The sequence below is a fragment of the Histoplasma capsulatum genome, assembly GCF_000150115.1.
Source record: "Histoplasma capsulatum G186AR genomic scaffold supercont2.4, whole genome shotgun sequence".
Classification (NCBI taxonomy): domain Eukaryota; kingdom Fungi; phylum Ascomycota; class Eurotiomycetes; order Onygenales; family Ajellomycetaceae; genus Histoplasma; species Histoplasma capsulatum.
Window position 1 is genome coordinate 1,349,724 of NW_025544804.1, and position 20,355 is coordinate 1,370,078.

Sequence of the window (20,355 nt, forward strand, 5' to 3'; positions counted from 1 at the left end):
ATCCAATCCGCATCCCGGGTTAAAATACCCACGATGTTTTTCTCCTGGCTGCTCTCTTTATATTTTGTGAGCGGTGGGTGGCATTCTCTAGAGAAATCTTTTTCTTTCCTCCTTTCACGCACACCCATACTGGTTTTATATCATTTGAGCTCCACCAATGCTGTTGTTGGAGTACACTGTACATTTACATCGGGAGTCTGGGGGCTACCTACTCACTCCCCGCCCTTCCAAATGTTTTTCAGCCTGTTTTTATTACGTCTCTTCTTCCTACTCGTACATAACATCCTTTCTTCCCCTCATGATCAGCATTGATGTTGCTATGTTTATTTTCAGGCCTGCTCTGTATCAAGTTATTCTTAGGGCCCACATAGAATATGGAAATATAATGACAAAAATTAAAATTATGTTATTCATTGAATACGATAATTGAAAAGGAAGAGAAGAAAAAGAAAAGAAAAAGAAAAAATAGATAAATTAAAAAAAAAAAAAATACGAATATGAATAAGTGAACTAATAGAGTAATAGAGTATTCATTCGTAGGCGATATGGTTGGCTCTCTAAAACCGTAGACTCTTCAGTCCACCGAATCACCGCGTTCTAACGGACCCTCATTGCCTTCAACAGTCCGGGAGTGTGCGCGAGATGACCCCGCACTCTGCACTGAACCTGTTGGAGTTGCGGAAGGAGATAGAAGAAACCTCTTTTCATTCTCCCTTCGTGGCGCCAGTTTCGGGTCCGATGGAGTCTGTCGATTCGAGGATCCAGAATGTACTGACATTGCACCTTCCGACGAAAGACCGTCGGGAATATAATTGTGCCCGGAGCGAAACAAGCTTGAGACTTTCGAATCGTATTCGAACCGCCGAATCTCCGCTTCGCTATCATTGATACGTCTCAGCGGCGGCAATGAGCCTAGTGGATATGAGTGGGCATCGGTACCAAAAGGAGTGCGATATCCATTCTCGCTGCCTGCGATTGGCGGTATCGGACTCGGGAAACTTGAAGCCGGTGGCAGTTTAGACGAAACAGGATATGGTAATGATGGCGCCGTCGCTATTTGCCATAATCGGGGAGATAGCCGTGCAATAAGTGATTTTAACGCTGGGACTGCCGCCGCCCAGATTGCGCAGTTTGTTTCTATGTTCGAAAATGTGTATTCGATATCGTATGCCCGCTCCAGGGTGGGTAAGTCAAAATTGCCAGATACTAGTATTAACCGTATTATTGCAAAAATCGTCACCCTAATGGAAGAAAAGGAGACGAGGTAGATGTTAGTTGGTTTGATTCAGGAACTGCAAGGCGCAGGTGGTTTTTCAGGGGCCCGGGATGGAAGCTTGACAAGACGAAAGATTTCCAAGGAAGTTGGGTAAGAGCACGTACACAACTCCTATACTCAGTACACCCACAACCATAAATTTTTGCCTCCTTGGCATGTTTATCCCCCAAACGATGGCGGAAGGAATGGTCAGAAGCCAGCAATCAAGGGCTATTGACAGCAGTGCCATTGAGATAAAAAATGCCTTCCCTTTAATGCATCCCCCCCCTCTGATCAGCTTTCCATTTTTCATCCCATTTTCATCCGCCCCAGCAGCTTCCTGAGCTTTGCGATCCAATTCCTCGGAATCCCAAGCATATTGTAGGGGCGTGCATTGGAAAAGGTCGGCAAAGAAGATAGCGATCCCGACACAGAAGTTGATGACGAACAAAATGCGAAGTGACTGTATGACGAACTTACGAAGACCGTGCAGACGGAGGATGAACGTAATGATAGATGCCCTCACGAAGGTGAGGATGGGAAAATAAAGAAGCTGATTTGCAAGGTTGTATTGTTCGCCCAAGACACTCAATCTGAAGCTGTCCGGCGGAAAATATGTTGGCGGAAACCCTTGGGAGGCATACTTTGTATCTATACCAGGAGTTAGCGAGATGATAGATCCTACCTCGGGGCATGTAAACTTTTGGAAGCGCGAAGTAGTGAAGGAACTGCAAACCCATCACTTACATCCCCAACTGGTCACACACATCCCTATAGATATAATCTAGGTTTCCTTTCATGAGAAATGCCAAAAGACAGATTTTTCTGGATGAAAGTGTCTTCCATACCATTGCAATTACCACGAATACATCATCTATTCGCATATCATATGTTTGTTAGAAATATGCGGATGGATAGCTAAATAAGGCTGCTTATGTGCTCACCCCAGCCCCAATTCTTCGACAAAAACCTAGAGAAAATACGCAACGAGACCAGGACAAGACTTATAGCTGGGAAGATTATAATTATCACCAATGCTTGGACGTGTCTTCCTGGCGCCATGCCCTTCTAGTCGGCAGCTTGTCAAGCCACGAGGAACCCAATCTGGGCCTCATATGTAACGGCCTCGAAGCCGAGAAAGGTGAGGGAAAAACCGACCGTTTCCGGGAAGAAGCGGAACGCGTTCAAGGGAGAAGTAAATCCACACAAAACACGAATCAAACAAGATATTGTCGTTGGGATACATAGTGGTCACGGGGAAGAGGTTTTCAGGGCGGCAAAATATCGGCTCTCCTGGTAAAACAACGCGGGGACTTGAACAAGCTTGTCCTAAAACCGAGATTGGCCGGCGGAATGTAACATCAGATAAAATATCACGACGTCATCACTAGCGACATATCAACTTGCTTGTGGCTGGTTGTTTCCATGGTTTGAAAGAGAGTAAGGTTAAGTTTGCGGGTCCTGAACTAACCAACATGGGCAATGAGGGAAAGCATCATCATCTAGGAGGGAGGCTGGGAAGCAGTTATTTGAAAATCAAGAAAACAAACATGATGCACCACATTGCAGAGATAAAAACCCCAGCAGAAAGGGTGTCTATAACAATCGTGAAAAATCCAATTTCCAGCCTATGCAGGCGTCATGTTCGTTTCCTTAAATAACAACAAAAAATCCGTCACCCTTATCCTTCACCCGACTCCTTTCCACGATCGGATCACAACAGCTAATCCGAATCCTTTCAGGCGTCGCCGGACTGACCAAGGTCAACACTTCATCAACCCCCCATTGTTTTCTTGCCGCTTTCAGTGCATCCCGTATGGCGAAGAAGACAGCGCTGCCCATGAAAAGAGGCGGCTCGCCAACACCCCTTGATCGCTGGATCGTCCGTAGATTCTCCCATTGTACATCTTTAAGCAAGCTCACATTGAACACTTGCGGAATATCTCTGAAGCCAGGGATTTTATACGTGCCCGGCCCACGGGTGAAAATCTGGCCAGAAGCACGGTGCCAGAGGCTCTCTTCAGTCGTGAAGAGTCCTTGGCCCTGGATAAAAGCACCTTCGATCTGTCCGTAGTCGATGGAAGGGTTTATACTCTGTCCCACGTCCATTTTTATATCTGCACGGAGTGGTGTCCAATCGCCAGTTAACGTGTCGATCTGGACTTCGGCTGCGGTCACCCCTTGAGTGAAGTAGTAGAACATGAGGCCTTTGTTCTCACCCCATTTATAGCCTATATCGGGGGTCTTGTAGAAACCGTTCGCGGTGAGGTTAACCCGGTCGAGATACGCTGCTTTGACCAGTTGTTTCATCGATGCGTTCGGCAATTTCTCCCTGTATGGTTGGAGGCGCTGGTTGAGTTGTTCACAGGCATTGAAGACTGCATATCCATTGAGGTCAGAACTTGCAGAGGCCGCCGTGGGAGATGCATTGGCCACGGTGTTAGTAGCCGTTTCGGATATGAAGATGTCGGACTGAGGAACACCAAGTGCCTCCGCTGCGATCATGGTGATTTTAGTGTGCAGGCCTTGGCCCATTTCGATGCCGCCGTGAGCAACAAGGACGCTACCATCATTATACAAATGCACCAACGCACCAGCCTGGTTAAGGAATAACGCCGTGTAAGATATACCGAATTTTGTTGGAACAATAGCGAGGCCCTTTTTGGACCATTTGTGAGTCCGATTGTACTCTGTAACCGCTGCTCGACGGGAAGCATAATCGGATTCGTCCATTACCTGCTTGTACATGAGGGGCACATACCAATCGGCACCGAGTTCCTGATTGAAATGCGTCTTGTTATTTCGACTGTACATGTTGATCTCCTGAAGCTTTTCCACAGGGATGTTCAGATGATCTGCGATCTCTGACATGTAAGTCTCAGCGAAAAATAGGCCTTGTGGCCCACCAAATCCGCGGAATGCAGTATTGGACACCGTATTCGTACGGCAAACATGCCCACGAACATGAACGTTGGGGATGTTGTAGACACCATCAATGTGCGATAGACATCGATCAACCACAGCCGCAGAGAGGTCCTGGGTATGACCGGCGTTAGCATAAACATCAGCGTCCAGCGCCAATAGTTTCCCTTCTTTCGACACACCAACTTTCCAGTGGCAGAGAAATGGATGCCGTTGACCCGATGTAAGGATATCCTCATCACGATTCAGCATACAACGAACGGGGCGCCTAGACTTGGAGGCAGCCACCGCGCAGATACCAGCAAGCTGAACCGATCTAGTTTCTTTCCCTCCGAACCCACCCCCAAGCCGTTTGACTCTCGATACGATCTTGTTAGATGCAACTCCGGTGACCTGAGCCACATACTCTTGTCTATGAAAACTGTTACTTTAGATATTCAACCTTTTTATTTGACTGGAAGCGTAGATGAAAGCACAAAAAAAGGGGGGGAACTCACGTTTCATTAGGGTTCTGCGTGCTACTCCAAATCTCCATCTCCCCATCCTCTGGCTTGGGAATAGCAACACACGCTTGAGTTTCTAGATAGAAATGCTCCTGCCCACCCATTCTTGAGACGCCAGTGAAAACATGATCCGCTGTGGCAAATGCAGCCTCGACGTCACCACTTTTGATAAAAGGCTTATGATGGTCGTAAAAGGAGTTCGCTTCAATCGCTTGCTCGATGGTTAGGATAGCAGGTAACTCTTCATATTCAATCTTGACAGCCCGCGAACCCGCTTCAGCCAATCTTAAGGAAGTACCAAGAACCATCCCAATGGGCTGACCAGCCGTGAAAACTTCATTGACGGCAAAAAATACTTCATCAGCCCTCGGTTGGCCCCACCAATTTGCTTCTGGGCTCGGAAGACTGGTATGATCGACATAGTCGACCACACCTGGGATATCCAAAGCAGGGCGGAAATCGACACTTAGTATTTTCGCACGAGCCTTTGTGGACAGGACTAGGCACCCGTAGAGTTCATTGTGTTGAGGGGGAATGTCGTCCGTGTATTGCGCCTGGCCAGTAGTTTGCTTCAGCGCGGAGACATGGGGTACTTCCTTCCCCAGAATCCGCTTTTCATATGAGCGGGCAGCTGCATGATCCTTTCGGCCAGAAGAGATTTCTCTCTCGATTTCAGCGACCGCTTCTTCGTCGGCAGCTGTAGTGTTACACCGGAGACTGGAGAGTACATCATGGTAGAACCGGTAGAAGAACCCAAGGGCAAGAGTTTTCCTATACGTTGGCATCCCGCCTGGCACTGAAGATGGAAGGTCAAAATCCATTTCCAAAGAATTCATTACGCCCTCAAGTGTGGCTGGATCAGTCCAGTCCTTCCCTACAAGGAAGGTTTGTGCTGATTTCGCAGGGATGGTTGTAGGAGCCATGCCGCCGTATACCAGATTAGCACTGGTCACGACATTTGAATCTGAAAGTGAAACTCGAAGAGCGGCGTTGGCGATGGCTATGTCATCATCCTTTCTTTTTGACTGCTTGTATGCCCGGAGATATTCGCCAGATTCCTGGCTCACTGGGATTCGCAACGATGCGATGATAGCGTTGGCTGCCAAAGCTGTAGACCGGTATCCTTTAAAAAACTCTCCCATCGGAATCTCTGTATCTCCCTCTAGAGATTTTGCAACTAGGACCGTGTTAGTTGCAACAAAAACTGGATTTAGATCGGATATCGGCGACGCGGTAGCTATATTTCCTGCTGGGGACGCAACGTTACGAATCTGTCTTCCAGCAAAGTACCTGATCTGTTTCTTGATTGCAGCATACGGTTGGCCCTTAGTAGGCCCGTATATCTCAACTGCTTTATCGCAGATAGTCTCCAAATCCGTCAAGGTAACGTTCGCCCCTAATTCCAGGTAATCGTCCGTAAAGACGTACTGTTTTAACTCCGGAATATCGCCAACATATACTGAGTCGACATATTGCATAGCCTTGAACTTGACCTCAATCTGTGTCTCGGTGCTTCCCCCCACAATCTTGGCGGATGGACATGCGTCCTTGATCTCCAATAACTGCCGCACAGTGACAGGACGGTACCAGCGTTTTTTCTTATTTCCAAAGGCCAATGGCCTAAAATCATACTTCCGCAATGACGGAGGGAAAATCAATTCAGTGTCAGGGTTGTAGGAGATGAAATCCGGCGAATTGAAGGATTTTTCGGTTGTGGTGTTGTCACTATTGCTGGTGTCGCAATATGTAGATGCCTTATCCTTACAACAACCTCCCTGTTTCCTTTCCATGCAGCAACCCGGTCCCCCGTTGGCACTTGCTTTTCCACAAGAAAACGACTGGGCGGCGTCTAGGATGGAGCGGTAGCCGGTGCAGCGACAAAGGTTGCCATCGAATGTTTCTTCGATTGCAAGTTTTGACGGAGCAGGATTGTTCCGCAGCAGGGCATATAAACTCTAGCAATCCAGATATGAATTGATTCAGCCAGTGCGATAGATCAAAAAGCAGAGCGAAGTACAGTGCCATGCGAAGCTGGTTTTTTCCAACTAAAAATGGGCTACAGAAGAAGCTTACCATGACAATACCCGGCGTACAAAACCCACACTGGCTTCCGTTTCCCGCAGCCATTCTTTGCTGAACGGCATGCGGACTATTCGCATTTCCAATCCCCTCCACAGTGATGACATGTTTGCCGTCCACGCTGACAAGTGGTGCGAGACATGCGTTAACGGATGCATGGTATATTTGCTTCGTTGTAGGATTAAGGTGCGAGATAACCTGAAAAGCAAAAAAGCCATTAATATTGACCTATGCTCATACAAAAAGAGAAGAACACTGGCATCTACTGCACATACCACTGTGCAGGCTCCACAACCACCCTCGGCGCATCCCAGCTTGGTTCCTGTCAGTCCAACACCCCTCAAGTACTCCAACAGGGTGGCTTCAGGATCGGCATTTTCCAGCTCAACCCTTGTTCCGTTGAGGTAAAATCGGAGGGAACTGCAATAGTTCTCTGTTACTGATGCTAGCGAAGGGGTCTGCTTTAGGACCACGGAAGAGTCAGGACGCTGGAGGACAGATGGAGCCATGTTTTTTCTTTTCTCTTCTCGACTGAAGGGTCCCCCGTGAGGTAAATTTTATTGAATTCTGACAAAGAAGATTGTCCTATATAAAGTAAGACCGGCAGCGCGAATGTTTGTATGCACCGTGCTGTGGGATATGGACATCGGGACCCGTCATCAGCTACGTTAGAGCTTGATCAGCGGTAGGAAAGCGTTGCAAAAGCTATATAGAGCGAAGGGAACATCACAGATATCTAAGTTATATCAGAGCAATAGACAGGTAAGTAAGCCATGAACTGTGCTGGCAGCCGACAAGTGATACTAGTATATTGGGCATCATGATTGCCAGCGAGGTGGGCGGGGGAGCTGTCTTTATTTATTGGCCTGCGCTTAGCTTCCAGCCTGGCAACTTGGAAGGGCAGCTCCGGTGTGCAATACTATGCAACACATGCTGCTTGTTATAGAATGATACATGTCTTGTAGCGTACTCTTTTCCAATACAAAAGTGACATATCAAACTTACCTTTGTTTGTAATTTATAATATTTATTGAGTTGCATACTGATATGAAGCACATAACTGTATCAACTTGAGCTGGCGTTTCCCTCTTGGAAAGCTCTGTAGAGTACTCGTTCTTACTAGTTTGGAAGACAGATCGAGATCTTTTGAGGGGCAAACCCGCAAACTAGATCGCCACTGGCCGGTATCGATACTAGTATCCAGGATAATACTAGTTAGTAGTTAACTACTGCTAGTACTTAGATAACTATGCAATATTTACGTCACTAATGTTAGTTAGTTAACTAAAGACTATTTACATAACTATCCATAATTATTTTAACAAATATTTATGTGGAAATAAAGAAGTAAGTTGATGGGTACTAGTATTGTTATAGTAACTAGTATGTAGAAGTTCACTAAATTGTCAACCTCAACTGACCCAATTTTGGGCTTGGAAAGGTCAGATCGAGACTACACGTCGGCTGACTTTTCTATTGATTCTCCTAACCTCTGGCTTTTACCCCTGCACTCTAAATATGAGAATTTGTTGGGGATTTAGATTGGTTCGTCCCCTCTACTACCGGCATGGCGCTGGTGGTGATTGAGCTCTTTTGCCCCAGTGGCCTAGCAGCATTCAGTGCTGTATAATGGCGAGAGGCCTGCTGAATGTACAGAGAGTCAATTCTTTCTTCAGAATAATAATTAGATGATTGAAACGCTCAACAAAAATTAGAAGGAGATGATGATAAAAAAAATGCTCTAGACGGCGGGTATTATATACAACTAGTATCTATTCCGTGGTTCGGTAATGCCCCTATTATTATAAACTTAATCTCTGATTTTAAATGGCTGAAGGTACCAGGTAGTCAAAGGAAGTTGATTTGTATTCATTATTTCTGAATATATATATACCAAATATATGAATGTACAAGGTTGAATATGCGTTATTTTTTAATCGATGATCACTAAAAATACACTTTATTATGAAGTTTTCAAGTTGACGGCGAAATACACAAAACTGGGTTTGGTGCCAAACAAGAGCATAGTATAAAGAATTTAAGGCCAACTAGGGCTCAACTCAGCAGCTTGAATTCTATGAGTTCCGTATAAATCACACAAAGAGAAACGAAGAAGGAGAATCAGAAAGCCAAGCATATACATATACAAGATAAATACAGTTAAATGATATCAAACATACATGTAAGTAGTGGATTGTTCATAAATGTGTCGTACACGCCTATATTTCATTTCTTTCGGCTATGATCCTGCAAACCCCTTTTCTTCCTCCTCCCACTTTTTCCTCTCGATGACGCTTCTAGCCCTGCAACGGAAATTATATGAATTAGCGATACGAAAGAAACGGCTTAAAAGCATGAAAATAAAGAACAAAATCAGGGATAGAAAAAATGGGCGGTAATATAATACATACCGAAAAGCGCGGACAAACCGCCAAACCTCCGTGTCTACCAGGTTCCACGCCTCCGAGGCATCTTTAATCCTCTTATCCTCGTTCTTCGCGCTCTTCAGTACCTTCCTTGCTTTCTCAATCAAATCAAACTCCATCCTGATCTTCGCCTCGTCGCTGCCAGGGAAATCCTTCATGAGAGGCTTCTGCGCGTTGTCATTGCCATCTGATGATTCCCGCGGTATTCGGAAGCCAAAGTGCCAGTCTAGATCGTCAATGGTTTCAGATGGCAACTGGCTTTGCTCGGGGTTGGCGGGGAATGACTCCACGGTAAACCACAAGCTTCGGGACATTGCAAAACGCCCAGCAACGATGCTTTTAAATGGAACAGCACGGGTAAAACTGTCAATATTTTCACCAAGAAGTATTTTGGTAGCTTCTATAAGCCATCTGTCACGGTCAGTCTCGCGACGGATGTAACGGACAGTGATATTATCGGAGCCCCTCTGGAGACTTAGTAAGGTATAGGGATGAGGAAGGACACCCAGGGTATAAACCGCGGAGTTGTTAAGGTAGCCGCTAGGCTGCAATATTTTAAGCCTTTTTTTCGGAGTGCAAGGAGTGCACCCAAGATTATTGGGTGGACAAGTCGATTGGAGCATGGAAGGGGGACACTGAGCGAGCAAACCGGCCAGTTTGACAGCCGGGTTCACAAGGACCGTTGTCACTTCGGGAAACGGTTTCGTGACGGCGATCCCTGAGGCAAATGTATTTTGAAATGTGGTTTGTAGGTGTAAGTTGATGAGATCAACCAATGCAAGTTTGCCCTCAGACGGGTTCTCCTTGATTTTCTCCGCAATGGGTGAGTACTGTCTGGCAACCATGTCGGGATCGTAATAAGCTAGGCTGGTCGATTTTTCGACCCTGAAGAATTTATCCGGCACCACATCAATAATAGCCGTAGCATCCTTCAAATTGCTCCTTTGCAACGCAGCTTCAATGGCATCGTTCACGAGACCCCGTTCGCCTGAAAATAGGCACGTGCCCAAATTCTCTAACCGCGTAATGTGTTCCGGTGCGGATCCTCCTCGAAGAGAGGCCAATAATCTGTCCTCGTATTCGGCCATGGGAAAACACCTCCAATCCACAAGTAGGCCGCTGTCAATATTTCCCCAGGCGAGCCATTTCATAAAATCTGCTTCAAGTTCGGGACTCAGTTCTTTCGTTTTTACTGCTCGATATCTACGGTTGTTCGCCGCCTCCGACGGTCCCAGGACTATAGGACGAAACCCTTTCGCCCACCACGCACGACGCCAGGTCAAAAGCAACTGTCTATCTGCCTCAAATTCTCCTTTTTGTTTCTTGCTCATGGAATTGTAGTACGTGAATACGGGCCGCCTCAAGGCCAGGGGCGGGAGGACAGAGCGGTTTTCATCCAACGTGATGCTCGAGGAAAATGGATTCAGCCATTTCCAGTCACTGTACCACTTCGATTCCCCGCTGGTGCTATTTGTTTGCTCTGGAGGCTTGTGGGTAGGAGGACTGAAGGTCAAACGGAGATTATTGAGATCTGGTAGGCCTGGCAGCTTTGGAAGTTGTGGGAATTTCGCTAGATTCGGGAGGTTCGGTGAGAGGTTCTCGACATAGGAGCCGGCCTTGGCCTTTGCCTCACGCAGCTGAGTCGAGGGTGTGCTGGACAGGATTAAAAGAAAAATGGCAAAGAAGGCAACCACGCCAAAAAGCCTTGTTCCTTTATGAGAGAGCATCGTCAACGATACAGTTCGGAGGACGGTTGAGACGCCGATAGGCAGCCGGTTTGACGCAGCCCATCGATCGCGGAAAGGGAAGAAGCGCAGAACACGCGGCTTTCTCACGCTCTCACACCGTGCTTCTCCTTTCTGGTTTGCTTTTTGGTTCCATGGTAATTTTGGCGGTCCAGGAGAATTCCCATTCATTGCTTACTCTTTTTTGCAGACTAACTTAGTTAACTAGTTAACTAACTAGTTAGCCAACTACGGGAGGTTACATAATCGAGGGCAGAATTCTTGGCATAAACCTAAGTCCGTTTCATGGTCATTTTTAGCTACCAGGATGCTCTTTTTTAGCAACAGAGTCTACCCCTGCATCCATCTACATCCCAAAACTCCATTCGTATAGATATCATAGAGGTAGGAGAAGGTAAGGCGGACAAAGAGGGAGATAAGTTGTTATCACCGCCGTACGGGGCCCCCGTCCAATTCCGCCACAAAGACCCGATCCTGCTGCGTCGGCATTTCCACTATATTGCTCCCGTAATGATTCAGCTCCACAGGGCTCTGGTCAAAATGAAGCTCCGCTCGATCGTAATTATGCAATTCCACCGCCTGGTGAGCTTTATACATAAAATCCTTATCATCAACCGAAGGCTGGTTAACAGGAACCGTGTCTTCATCTTTCGATGATGCTGGTTTCTGTCGTAATCTTCGACGGGCAATGCAGAATCCCAGTAACCCGACGAGGGCCGCAATAGCTATTGCTCCAACGACTCCGCCAGCTATCCAAGCCTTGTTGCTGCTATGGTTGGGTGGAGGTTCTGGGAGTCCACTGCCGGAATTAGTCATGTGCGGTAGTGTGGTTGTTGAGGCTGGCGACGGGTCCGTTGTTGTGGATTGAGTAGCTTGAGCACCGTAACGGAACAAGAGAATGTCAGCGCACGATCCATTTAGAGACTGATGCTTTAAAGAGTGATATGACCTGGCGTCTACATACCGAATGCAGTAGTCTCAGGAAAATTCCTGTACACTGTCCATGGTGAGCTGTCCCCTAGCTCACCATACCTACAGACCAGCTGCGTTCCGAGCGGATTCTGCGATGGTGCACTTTCGTATATGAGAAGCGAAGCGCATATATTGTTCTTACTATTGCCACAAATACGGAGTTAGACAACGAAAAAAAAAAAATTCCCTGTTATACTATTTCTAGGGAGTGGTTGTCGTTTTAACATGGACATGTACAGTACATACCAATCCTTGGTCGTGTCATCAGCGAAGAGAAGGGTGTTGCCCGAACAACTTGTCGGGAGCAAACACGGAGTCGTCGCAGATTCCGGGCAGCAAGTGTAATGGCTACCGGACTTCGTGAAGGTGTCTCCAAAATCACAAACCACTCGGACTACCGCCGCATGTTAACTGCTTCCAATTCGAAAAGATGCCTCAATATCAAGGTTGAACAGGAGGTTTGGCTCAACATACTAGCAGACTTGCTCCCAGATTCGGTCGTGATTCGCCATCCTAAATCAGGTGAGGATAGAGGGCGTCTATCTTCCTTCTGAGCGTGGATCCGATTGCTGAAGAGTAGCAGGATCAACGTTGATGCAGTTTGAAACGGGATATTTGACAGTGTATTCATTTTATCGAATTATGGTGTGGACATGGGAATGTAAAATCCCCATGCGGAGTCGAAACAATAATAGGAAACATAATGGAGAGAAATAGAAGCCTTGTGAAAATCAAGCAAGCCTTTAAAAAAATAAAAATTGAAAGGGACCATTCTCGTTGGTCATCACTTGAGATCCGATCCTCTCAATACGAGGTGATAGAAGATTTCCGACATTATTTTCGGCTTGTGCTTGTCAGCGCTGCCCCTTTTCTTAAACACTTGTTAGCTTGAGTTTAGCGCTCAGTCTAGTGCTTCTCGTCCTCCACATTACTTCAGGAACCATCAATGCCCTTGAGAAATTTGAGTAATAAGCAGGATTGCGATGCTTCTGGTTTGAGCAAATGCTCATGGGTTGTCATTTTTCTCAAGGAAGCGTTGTTCGAAAACTTCCCAAAGTCGTGGTGGGCCTATCATCGGGATCGATAGCCCGACTCGGGAAACTCGGACGATCATACAATGTGAACAGCCGAGAAAATTTTTATGGGAAATCAACAGATGGAATGGAATTGAGCATTGAGGTCTGTTAATGTCATAGCATAGCATTTTTCCCAAAACATCCAAGCCAGTTGTTTTCACCATCTATTTATTCCATCTCCCGCCCAATCACCCGCAAAACCTCCCTCACTCCCCACTCCAACAACTCGGTCATATTAGCCCCTCCTTTCCCCGGCGCCACCAAAACCCCCGCATCCTCCTTGATATACTCACCTTCTCCTACGGCCTCCTTCAACTCATCCTCACCCCGCGGAACACCCGGGTCAGGAAGCAGGAGCCACTGGTGATCAGCGATATACCGTGGCCAAACGATATCATCCACGTACCCAGGCGGATCCGTCCAAAAATTCTGGTGTGGCATGGGCTCGTTGTCATCTTCAATATCTCCAATCCCATACATACTAGGCTCCGCAGATCTCTTTCCGTCATCATTAAATTTATCTTCATCCAACTTTGGCGTAGGCGCAGGGCCAATAGTCACATATCCCGTTCTGCCCTCCCTCCGCTTCTTCAGCACAGAGTAGGTAGCAGGCAGAAACAACGGCACTTGTATACTATCGTGCACTGCGCGGAGGGGGTGTTTTTCATCTCCGGGTGGCGCATAGAGGAGAAACCCTTCCAGAAACCCAAGTGATAAGGGCAGTGAATCGGGCTCCGATTTCGTAGAAAGTAGTATGGCTTCCATCGTCCGTGTAACACGATGGCGAATACGCCGAATCGTATCCTCATCAACGCCCGAACCTGTGACTTCATTGAGGTCCTCTTTACTCTTTAAGCGGGGTGGTAAAACGCCACGGGAGCGTACGTAGGAGAGTGCAGACACGAGTTGTCGGATGTCAAGTGCTTCGACGGTATCCCAGTCCTGTACTCGTTTCCCCGACGAGGTGGTTGTCACTGGAATTCTATGTGCGGAAACATAGAGTAAATTCAGCTATTGTCAGCCCATTGTATATGAAAAAGTGGATGTATTGTACCTCCATTCTGCCATATGAAAGGGTTAAAATTTACGTCCGGGGCCGGCTGGGATTGAGACATCAACACATACTGATCATCCGGTTTATAAAAGTCATCTTCATGAATGATAAACACCTTCACAGCTTCCCTGTTCCCAGCTCCACCCTTGCCAGCTCCGTCTGCCCTCTCTTTCTCAATTGCGCCCGAGTCTGCAATCCTAGCTCCATTGGATTCTGGGGTAAACACAGTCCGCAGGAGGCGGGCAAGGGTCGTTTTGCCGCTCGACGATGGTCCAGATATCCCTACCACGATTGTTTTTCGGCTCGCTGGTTGGGAATGCGCCGCATTATTTTCAGTGAGCCTTGAGGAGGACATGGCGTGTGTTTGATGTTTGTTGTTGGCGGGGCCTGCTGGCGGGGTAGCTTCGATACAAGGTTTCGGGGTAAAGCAATAGAACATGGGAATATATCAACAATGAGTCCGAGGACCATGATATATCCATTGTTCTTTCTAATTTGATATGTAGGTAGGGAGCAATAAGGACAGTATACACTGCGTTGTATTCCTGGTTAGATGTATGCGTTTCCATACGCTTTTAAAGCAAGCTTAACTGCCAAAGCTTCGCTGTATCTACGTCATGTAAAATAGGTATTTACATAGCAATCGCTACATACATAGTTTAAATCAATAGTACATGCACATACAACATGCAAATATATGCTAGTAAGTAGATATGGTACATGTCAGCTCCCCAAACATGTCTGTGGTCCGCCGTCGACTTCGTAGACACAATTCCGGTTCCTGTATCCCGCATATTAATACCCACATCCGTACCACCCGTCCGCCCAGAACAACCGGTACATGCGCCGTATTGGATCCCGACATAATTGAGAAAAAAGAAGGAAGGAAAGAAAGGGAATAACTGAGGCGACATACTGGGTCGAGCAAAAATTCCCAGTACCAAAGAAGCCCCTACTTGTACCTAATGGCGGTAAGTGAGTGCTCAAGGGGAGTGAATGAGAATTTTCGTCATGTAGACTTCTTTTCAGTTGTATCATTTGGACCATCATATGACGCGGGGAAGGCGCGGTTGGTATTAGTCGAAGAGCCGCCTTCGTTAAGTCTAAAATCCAGCTTGGGAGGCCGCAACACGCCGAGAGGGTGGTGTTCTCGTTCGGCGAGCTTCCATCACGATGCCATTGATAGTCTCCAAATTTCCGTTCGATTGTCTCGGTTTACGTTTCCGTCTGTTTGGACTAGACTCCGATGATGTTTCGATATCTGATTCTATCCAAGGGAACTCTCCGAGGAGTTTTCGTTTCTTATTAGGGGTCGCCACTAGGTCAAGAGACACTGGTGGTGCTGATGGCAGAGATAGCGGCGGCACAGAACGGACATCTTCATCCAGGTGATTGTCAGGAATTGGTAATCTGTGGCGATCGAAAAAGCCGACAGGCATTTTTAAGTATGCTGGTCTCTCAGAGGCATCGCTTTCGGGGATAGGGATTACCTCTTCGGTCTGGATGATGTCGCTCATCGTGCGGTCGTCTAACGGATCCTTCTCCGCGTGTCGCAATTCTGCATTCGACATTTGTTTCCTTCGCCTCAGCATCCTGTCTTCCAGTGTATCTTTAAGAACAAGGGTTTCTACGTAAACAGGTTTGTTCTGCGAGATACGGTGAGCTCGTTTGATTGCTTGGCTTTCAAAGTTGGGATCCCAAATCGGATTCACGATAAAAACTCGCGAGGCACACGCGATATGAAGACCATGAGCGGCTTGACGAAGGTCCATAAGTAAGACCCGAACAGTTTCCGTTTCGTTAAACAGCGAGAGATATTCCGACCGAGTCTTCGTTTTCAAAGTATTTGCATAAATTCGGAATTCAACACCAAGAAGCTCAAGCCCTTCTGCAATGTAGAAGCCCGTGTTATTTCCCTCGTAGAAAATAATGATTTTCTCTTTCTCCTGAAATTCAATCACCTTATCTAGTAAATATGTGAGTTTTGCTGAAGCAGTGGCAACAAGCTTAGTTTGATTTAAAGATGATTCAGATGGAAGGGTCCTGAAGCGCCCGAGAGAGTATGATTTCTTCGACGGCGAACTTTCGATTCCTTCAGGTTTTGGCTGGTGAACGAGGTTATCATTGGGCTTTTTATCCTGTGAGCTCCCTCGCCCACGCATTTGACTTCGCGTCCGGATTCCGGCACCAACGATACCTTCGGCTGGGTCAAAAGAACAAAGATTTGAAGTGACAAATTTTTGTGCTTGTCTGGCTTGGGAGATCCCAAGGAGCAAGGGTTGAGAATTTTCGTCGCAGGCATCGATTGCCCATGCACCTCGTGCGTGATCTGGAAAGTTGTCCAGGAAAACACCCAGCTCGGTAAATTTACTAAGAGCGTTCCAAGAACTGCAGTTTACTGCCCTTTGGGCGACGGTAATGGCCTCGCACAGCCTCCTTTTGTCAACAGGGTCAATCTTGTCGCAATTTTTTTCGAGATATTCCTGAGCTACATCTATTGACTTCTGTACCTCCATTTTTTCAAACCCAGCCCAGAAACCAGCATGTCGCAGATTGTTAATGAGGACACTTAAATGCTTGCGATTCTTCGGATGGAACATGTAATCTTCACCCGTCCGCTCAGAAGTGATAGCATTGACTGTAAGAGTGAATATGTAAAGGTTGAGAGACAATTTGTCGTAGAATGAAGGTTCCAAGTAGGCCACCTTGTTGTGCAGCTTAGGCAAGGTTAGATCTCTATTTACATCCTCCGCTCGATGCCGTACCACCAGGGATTGGAGTGTAGATCGGAGAGACGGCGAAGCTCTGCGATTCCCATCCAGGCCAACGGGTTTGATATATTTGGTCCAGCTGGCTGGGTCGTCTGCCCTTGAGTTTGACCAAGGCTTCAGGCCAAGGAAGTCAACAACGATGGATCGGAGTCTATCAATGTTTTTTAGCTCTTCCTCCAAAAAATTGGCAGACTTTTTTCGAGCTTGTAAAATGGAGAATGCATCTCTTTCTTGCTTGTCGGGTCCTCCCTCGGCAGTCTCCTGAGAGGCTAGCGCCACTTCAATGCCATATAGTCCACGCGAAGGGGTACCTGAGACAACCCAACGTCGCTCAATGTGAAGTTGACCAAGAGTATGAGCAGCCGTACTTCGCCCACCTTTAGCGGCGAAATTATGGCCTTCATCGACTATGACGCGAAGCCAGTGTAGCTTTTTTAGTGGAGATTCTTCCGTCGGTTCCATCGACAAACCCGAGGAACGCCGCCCACCAGCTTCCCACTCGAAACGTGGCTTTGAAAATAATAGAATATCATATTCGAGCAATTGCTCTGGTTGGGGAGTTGCACAACGACTGTCACGGAGAACAAGTACCTTCAGACCCTGAGTATGCTTGTCAATTTCACTTAACCAGTGGTCAACCAAATTTGACGGCACGATGATAAGGGTGCCGGAACATAGCTGCAATTTAGTAGCTGCCACTTTGGGTGTCGTTTCCCGGCTTCTATACCTCTGAGGTGGCCTAGATATCTCATAGCTTCCACGATTTGATTCACACGCCGATATGCAATTGTCAAAATACATCCCCGAAGCGTTTAATCTCTCAAAATACGACTTCCACGGGAGAGAGAAACGGCCTGCAGTTGCTGCAGCCATTTCAAGTAATGACCCTGTCTTGTTACGGACACGACGAAGACCTTCCGTATGGGAGGGTGGAATACGAGGGAAATGACCCCTAGTTGCAAGTATAACGGCCAAACATATCAGGGTTTTGCCGTAGCCCATAGTTTCCGCCAAGATGCCTGTGTTTCCTATGAGTACGTCCCTTACACATACACGCACGCACACAAGAAATAAAAGTAAAAAAATTCAACGACGCAAGAGTCTTACCGCCACAAGCCTCAGAGTACAGTCGTTTCTCACGAAAAATATAACCTTCTTCCTTATCGTAATAATACAGTTTTCCCGTCGGTCCATGGAGGGTTTGTAGACGAGGATCCAATGTCTGTGCAGGCTCCGACTCTCTCTGAATCATATAAGCTGCAGAACGGCGTTGGTAGGCATACAGAGGAGTTTTCAGACCAATAACGCCTATATTTTCATCAGGTCCTCCGACGTAGTCGTGCACTTTCCAAAGAACCTCGTCCATCGCAGCCCTGGCGTGGGGATCAGAAACCTTTTCAATATCAGGACTGGGCGAGTCAAGGGTATTAAAAATGTAGAATAAGGACTCATCCTCCACCGCTCCCACATCTGGCTGTGCATAGGGGTCGAAGTTGCCTTCCCATGCCTCTGTCGATGTGTCCAATTTTGACATCACTAGTTTAAGAAACCCCCTTAACGTGCCGTTTGATCGCTGGACATGTTTCCTCCCAACGTCATCAGGAAGAGCGTAGATGCGGACAGCGCTCCACCCAGGAAACTTGTCGTTTTGGCAGATAGACGTTCGAATCCAATTGTTTTGTTCTAGCCGCGAGAGCTCGGCTTTTGGGTAGGAAGATGTCGATTTCCGGACTAGAGCATTTGGATCCTGGCTACTGGCCAGGCCATCGCATCTTTGCAGAATCCCCACGGGAATAAAATGGCTCAATTCACTTAATAATATTTTCTTTTCAAGGATCAGATCGGGTGAAGGTGGGGACGATGCAACTGTTGATGCCACGGAGGGTGCAGAAGGGGACGTGGACTCCGACTGAGCAGATGAAGATGATGATGGAACGGCTTGCCCATCAGGTAAGATGTTTTCAATCGCAGCACGGAGCTGTTCTACAAGCGGAACATCCTTGTTCGTTGGATAAGACATCAGCGTGAGTTCAAAGCGCAGAAGAAGTGATCTCGTATGACGCATACCTGCTGCAAGCCATTCGTTGGCAACGCCGGGTCAATGTTAGAGATGCTCATTTCCAGTCAGGAGGAGCTATCCGACAGAGGAACTCCAGCAAGATGGGTTCATCAGCGGTTTCTAAAGGAGTGTCGAGAGGGGGAATTCGGGAGCCAATGCGACGGGAGGGTTGGAAGAGCTGAGAGGAAACCGGAACGCTCCACATGCTATATCCGTTTCCCCTTTAGATGCGCCCAACGGAGGGTGAATGTGTTGTTCTGTCACTTGTGAGGTGAGAACTTGTTGTCGAGCTTGCCCACAGCAAGGATGCCGCTGCGGGCTCCGGATTGGCGGGCGAACTCACCGTCTGGCGGCAGAACACAACGAAGCTAACGAGATGCTGGTGAAGTCAAAGAGAAAGAAAGGTAACTCACTCACCAACCTCGCTAGTGAAAACTGAATCTATAAACTTTCACGGTTGGATCAGGCCGCACACATACAAATAACACCAACCCCGCCTCTATGCTTTCAATAATGGCCACTTTTTCACGTTTCTCAGCCCGTACCCCTTGGCTGACGTTAAGTCTACTACTAACATCTTCATCTTCGTCCCCAGTGTTGCGCAGGCGAGAGCATATTATTAGTAGTGTGTGGACATGATAGAGTTGATCGCCCCGCCTTGGACCCAGCAACCCAGTTCAACCTAGACTTACCAACCATGGACAGCACACGAAAAGGACTTGGCCAGCAATAAATTTGGGATCAGCGTAGGGACCTGGTTTCCGAAGCTTGGTCTGATCGCATACTGGAGAGATGTCCACTCTGTATGCGGCTCTGGCAGGGTTAGTTAAGTGTTGGATATTATTTACTTCAAGCGCTCTTGTCTTGCGTTCCATAAAGTCGATTAGCACGGCTCAAAAAATCTTCACATTTGGAAAAAGTCTCGAAACTATCCACGGATGTGGAGCTTGCAAGAACTCTAAGCTATTTCTATTATAAATAACTAATGGTAATCAAGTAACGCTAATCATAACAGACGGCTCCCCCGTTCAGGTAAGGGCCAATAGAACGGGAAGAATAAGTAGGTAAAGCGGAACAGTAAATCTAATAGACTGGCCATCAAGGGTCATGATGCAAAAGGTAAAATGAGAAAAGCAATAGAAAGAAATATAGTAGAAGATTAAAACACACGGTACATCTGTGTGGCAGATCCTGAACCCATGCATATCAAGGTGATGTCTTTTTGCTGATAATGTCACTCTCGCAGACGATAAAAAGGGGAGTGACAGAAAACTAAGGAAGCATAGAAACACGGACGAAGAAAGGGCAAATGATACATGGCAAAAATTGAAAATGACGTCCATTTTGTATGCAAAAGCCAGGTCTGGTGATAATTTTTTTCGTTTTTTTGAGAGCACTTATAAAATGGAAGGAAAGCAATCGAAGCGATGGAGATGGAGAAGAGACAATTGGATATCAGTTCCCCCACGCAATTAATAAGTTTATGAAGCCTG

The 20,355-nt window shown here is 46.9% G+C and overlaps 4 protein-coding genes across 4 annotated transcripts; all 4 read right to left on the bottom strand.

The window, feature by feature from the left end:
• Positions 1-529: 529 nt before the first annotated feature.
• On the bottom strand, positions 530-2,360 carry HCBG_03510 (uncharacterized protein; the record flags this gene model as incomplete). The annotated part of the gene is made up of 5 exons (XM_045430559.1): positions 530-1,241; positions 1,381-1,906; positions 2,003-2,039; positions 2,104-2,129; positions 2,200-2,360. 5 exons carry the CDS (start codon positions 2,315-2,317, stop codon positions 575-577), a joined length of 1,374 nt encoding a protein of 457 aa, XP_045288702.1.
• Positions 2,361-2,908: 548 nt separating this feature from the next.
• HCBG_03511 (xanthine dehydrogenase) lies at positions 2,909-7,498 on the bottom strand (the record flags this gene model as incomplete). The annotated part of the gene is made up of 4 exons (XM_045430560.1): positions 2,909-4,589; positions 4,675-6,635; positions 6,754-6,957; positions 7,035-7,498. The coding sequence occupies 4 exons, from the start codon at positions 7,266-7,268 to the stop codon at positions 2,909-2,911; spliced, it is 4,080 nt and encodes a 1,359-aa protein (XP_045288703.1).
• A 1,164-nt stretch (positions 7,499-8,662) lies between these two features.
• On the bottom strand, positions 8,663-11,101 carry HCBG_03512 (uncharacterized protein; the record flags this gene model as incomplete). Its single annotated transcript, XM_045430561.1, has 2 exons — positions 8,663-9,062; positions 9,171-11,101. 2 exons carry the CDS (start codon positions 11,099-11,101, stop codon positions 8,999-9,001), a joined length of 1,995 nt encoding a protein of 664 aa, XP_045288704.1.
• Positions 11,102-15,135: 4,034 nt separating this feature from the next.
• Positions 15,136-19,207, bottom strand: HCBG_03513 (uncharacterized protein; the record flags this gene model as incomplete). Its single annotated transcript, XM_045430562.1, has 3 exons — positions 15,136-17,822; positions 17,911-18,802; positions 18,871-19,207. 3 exons carry the CDS (start codon positions 18,919-18,921, stop codon positions 15,136-15,138), a joined length of 3,630 nt encoding a protein of 1,209 aa, XP_045288705.1.
• Between the last annotated feature and the right edge of the window lie 1,148 nt (positions 19,208-20,355).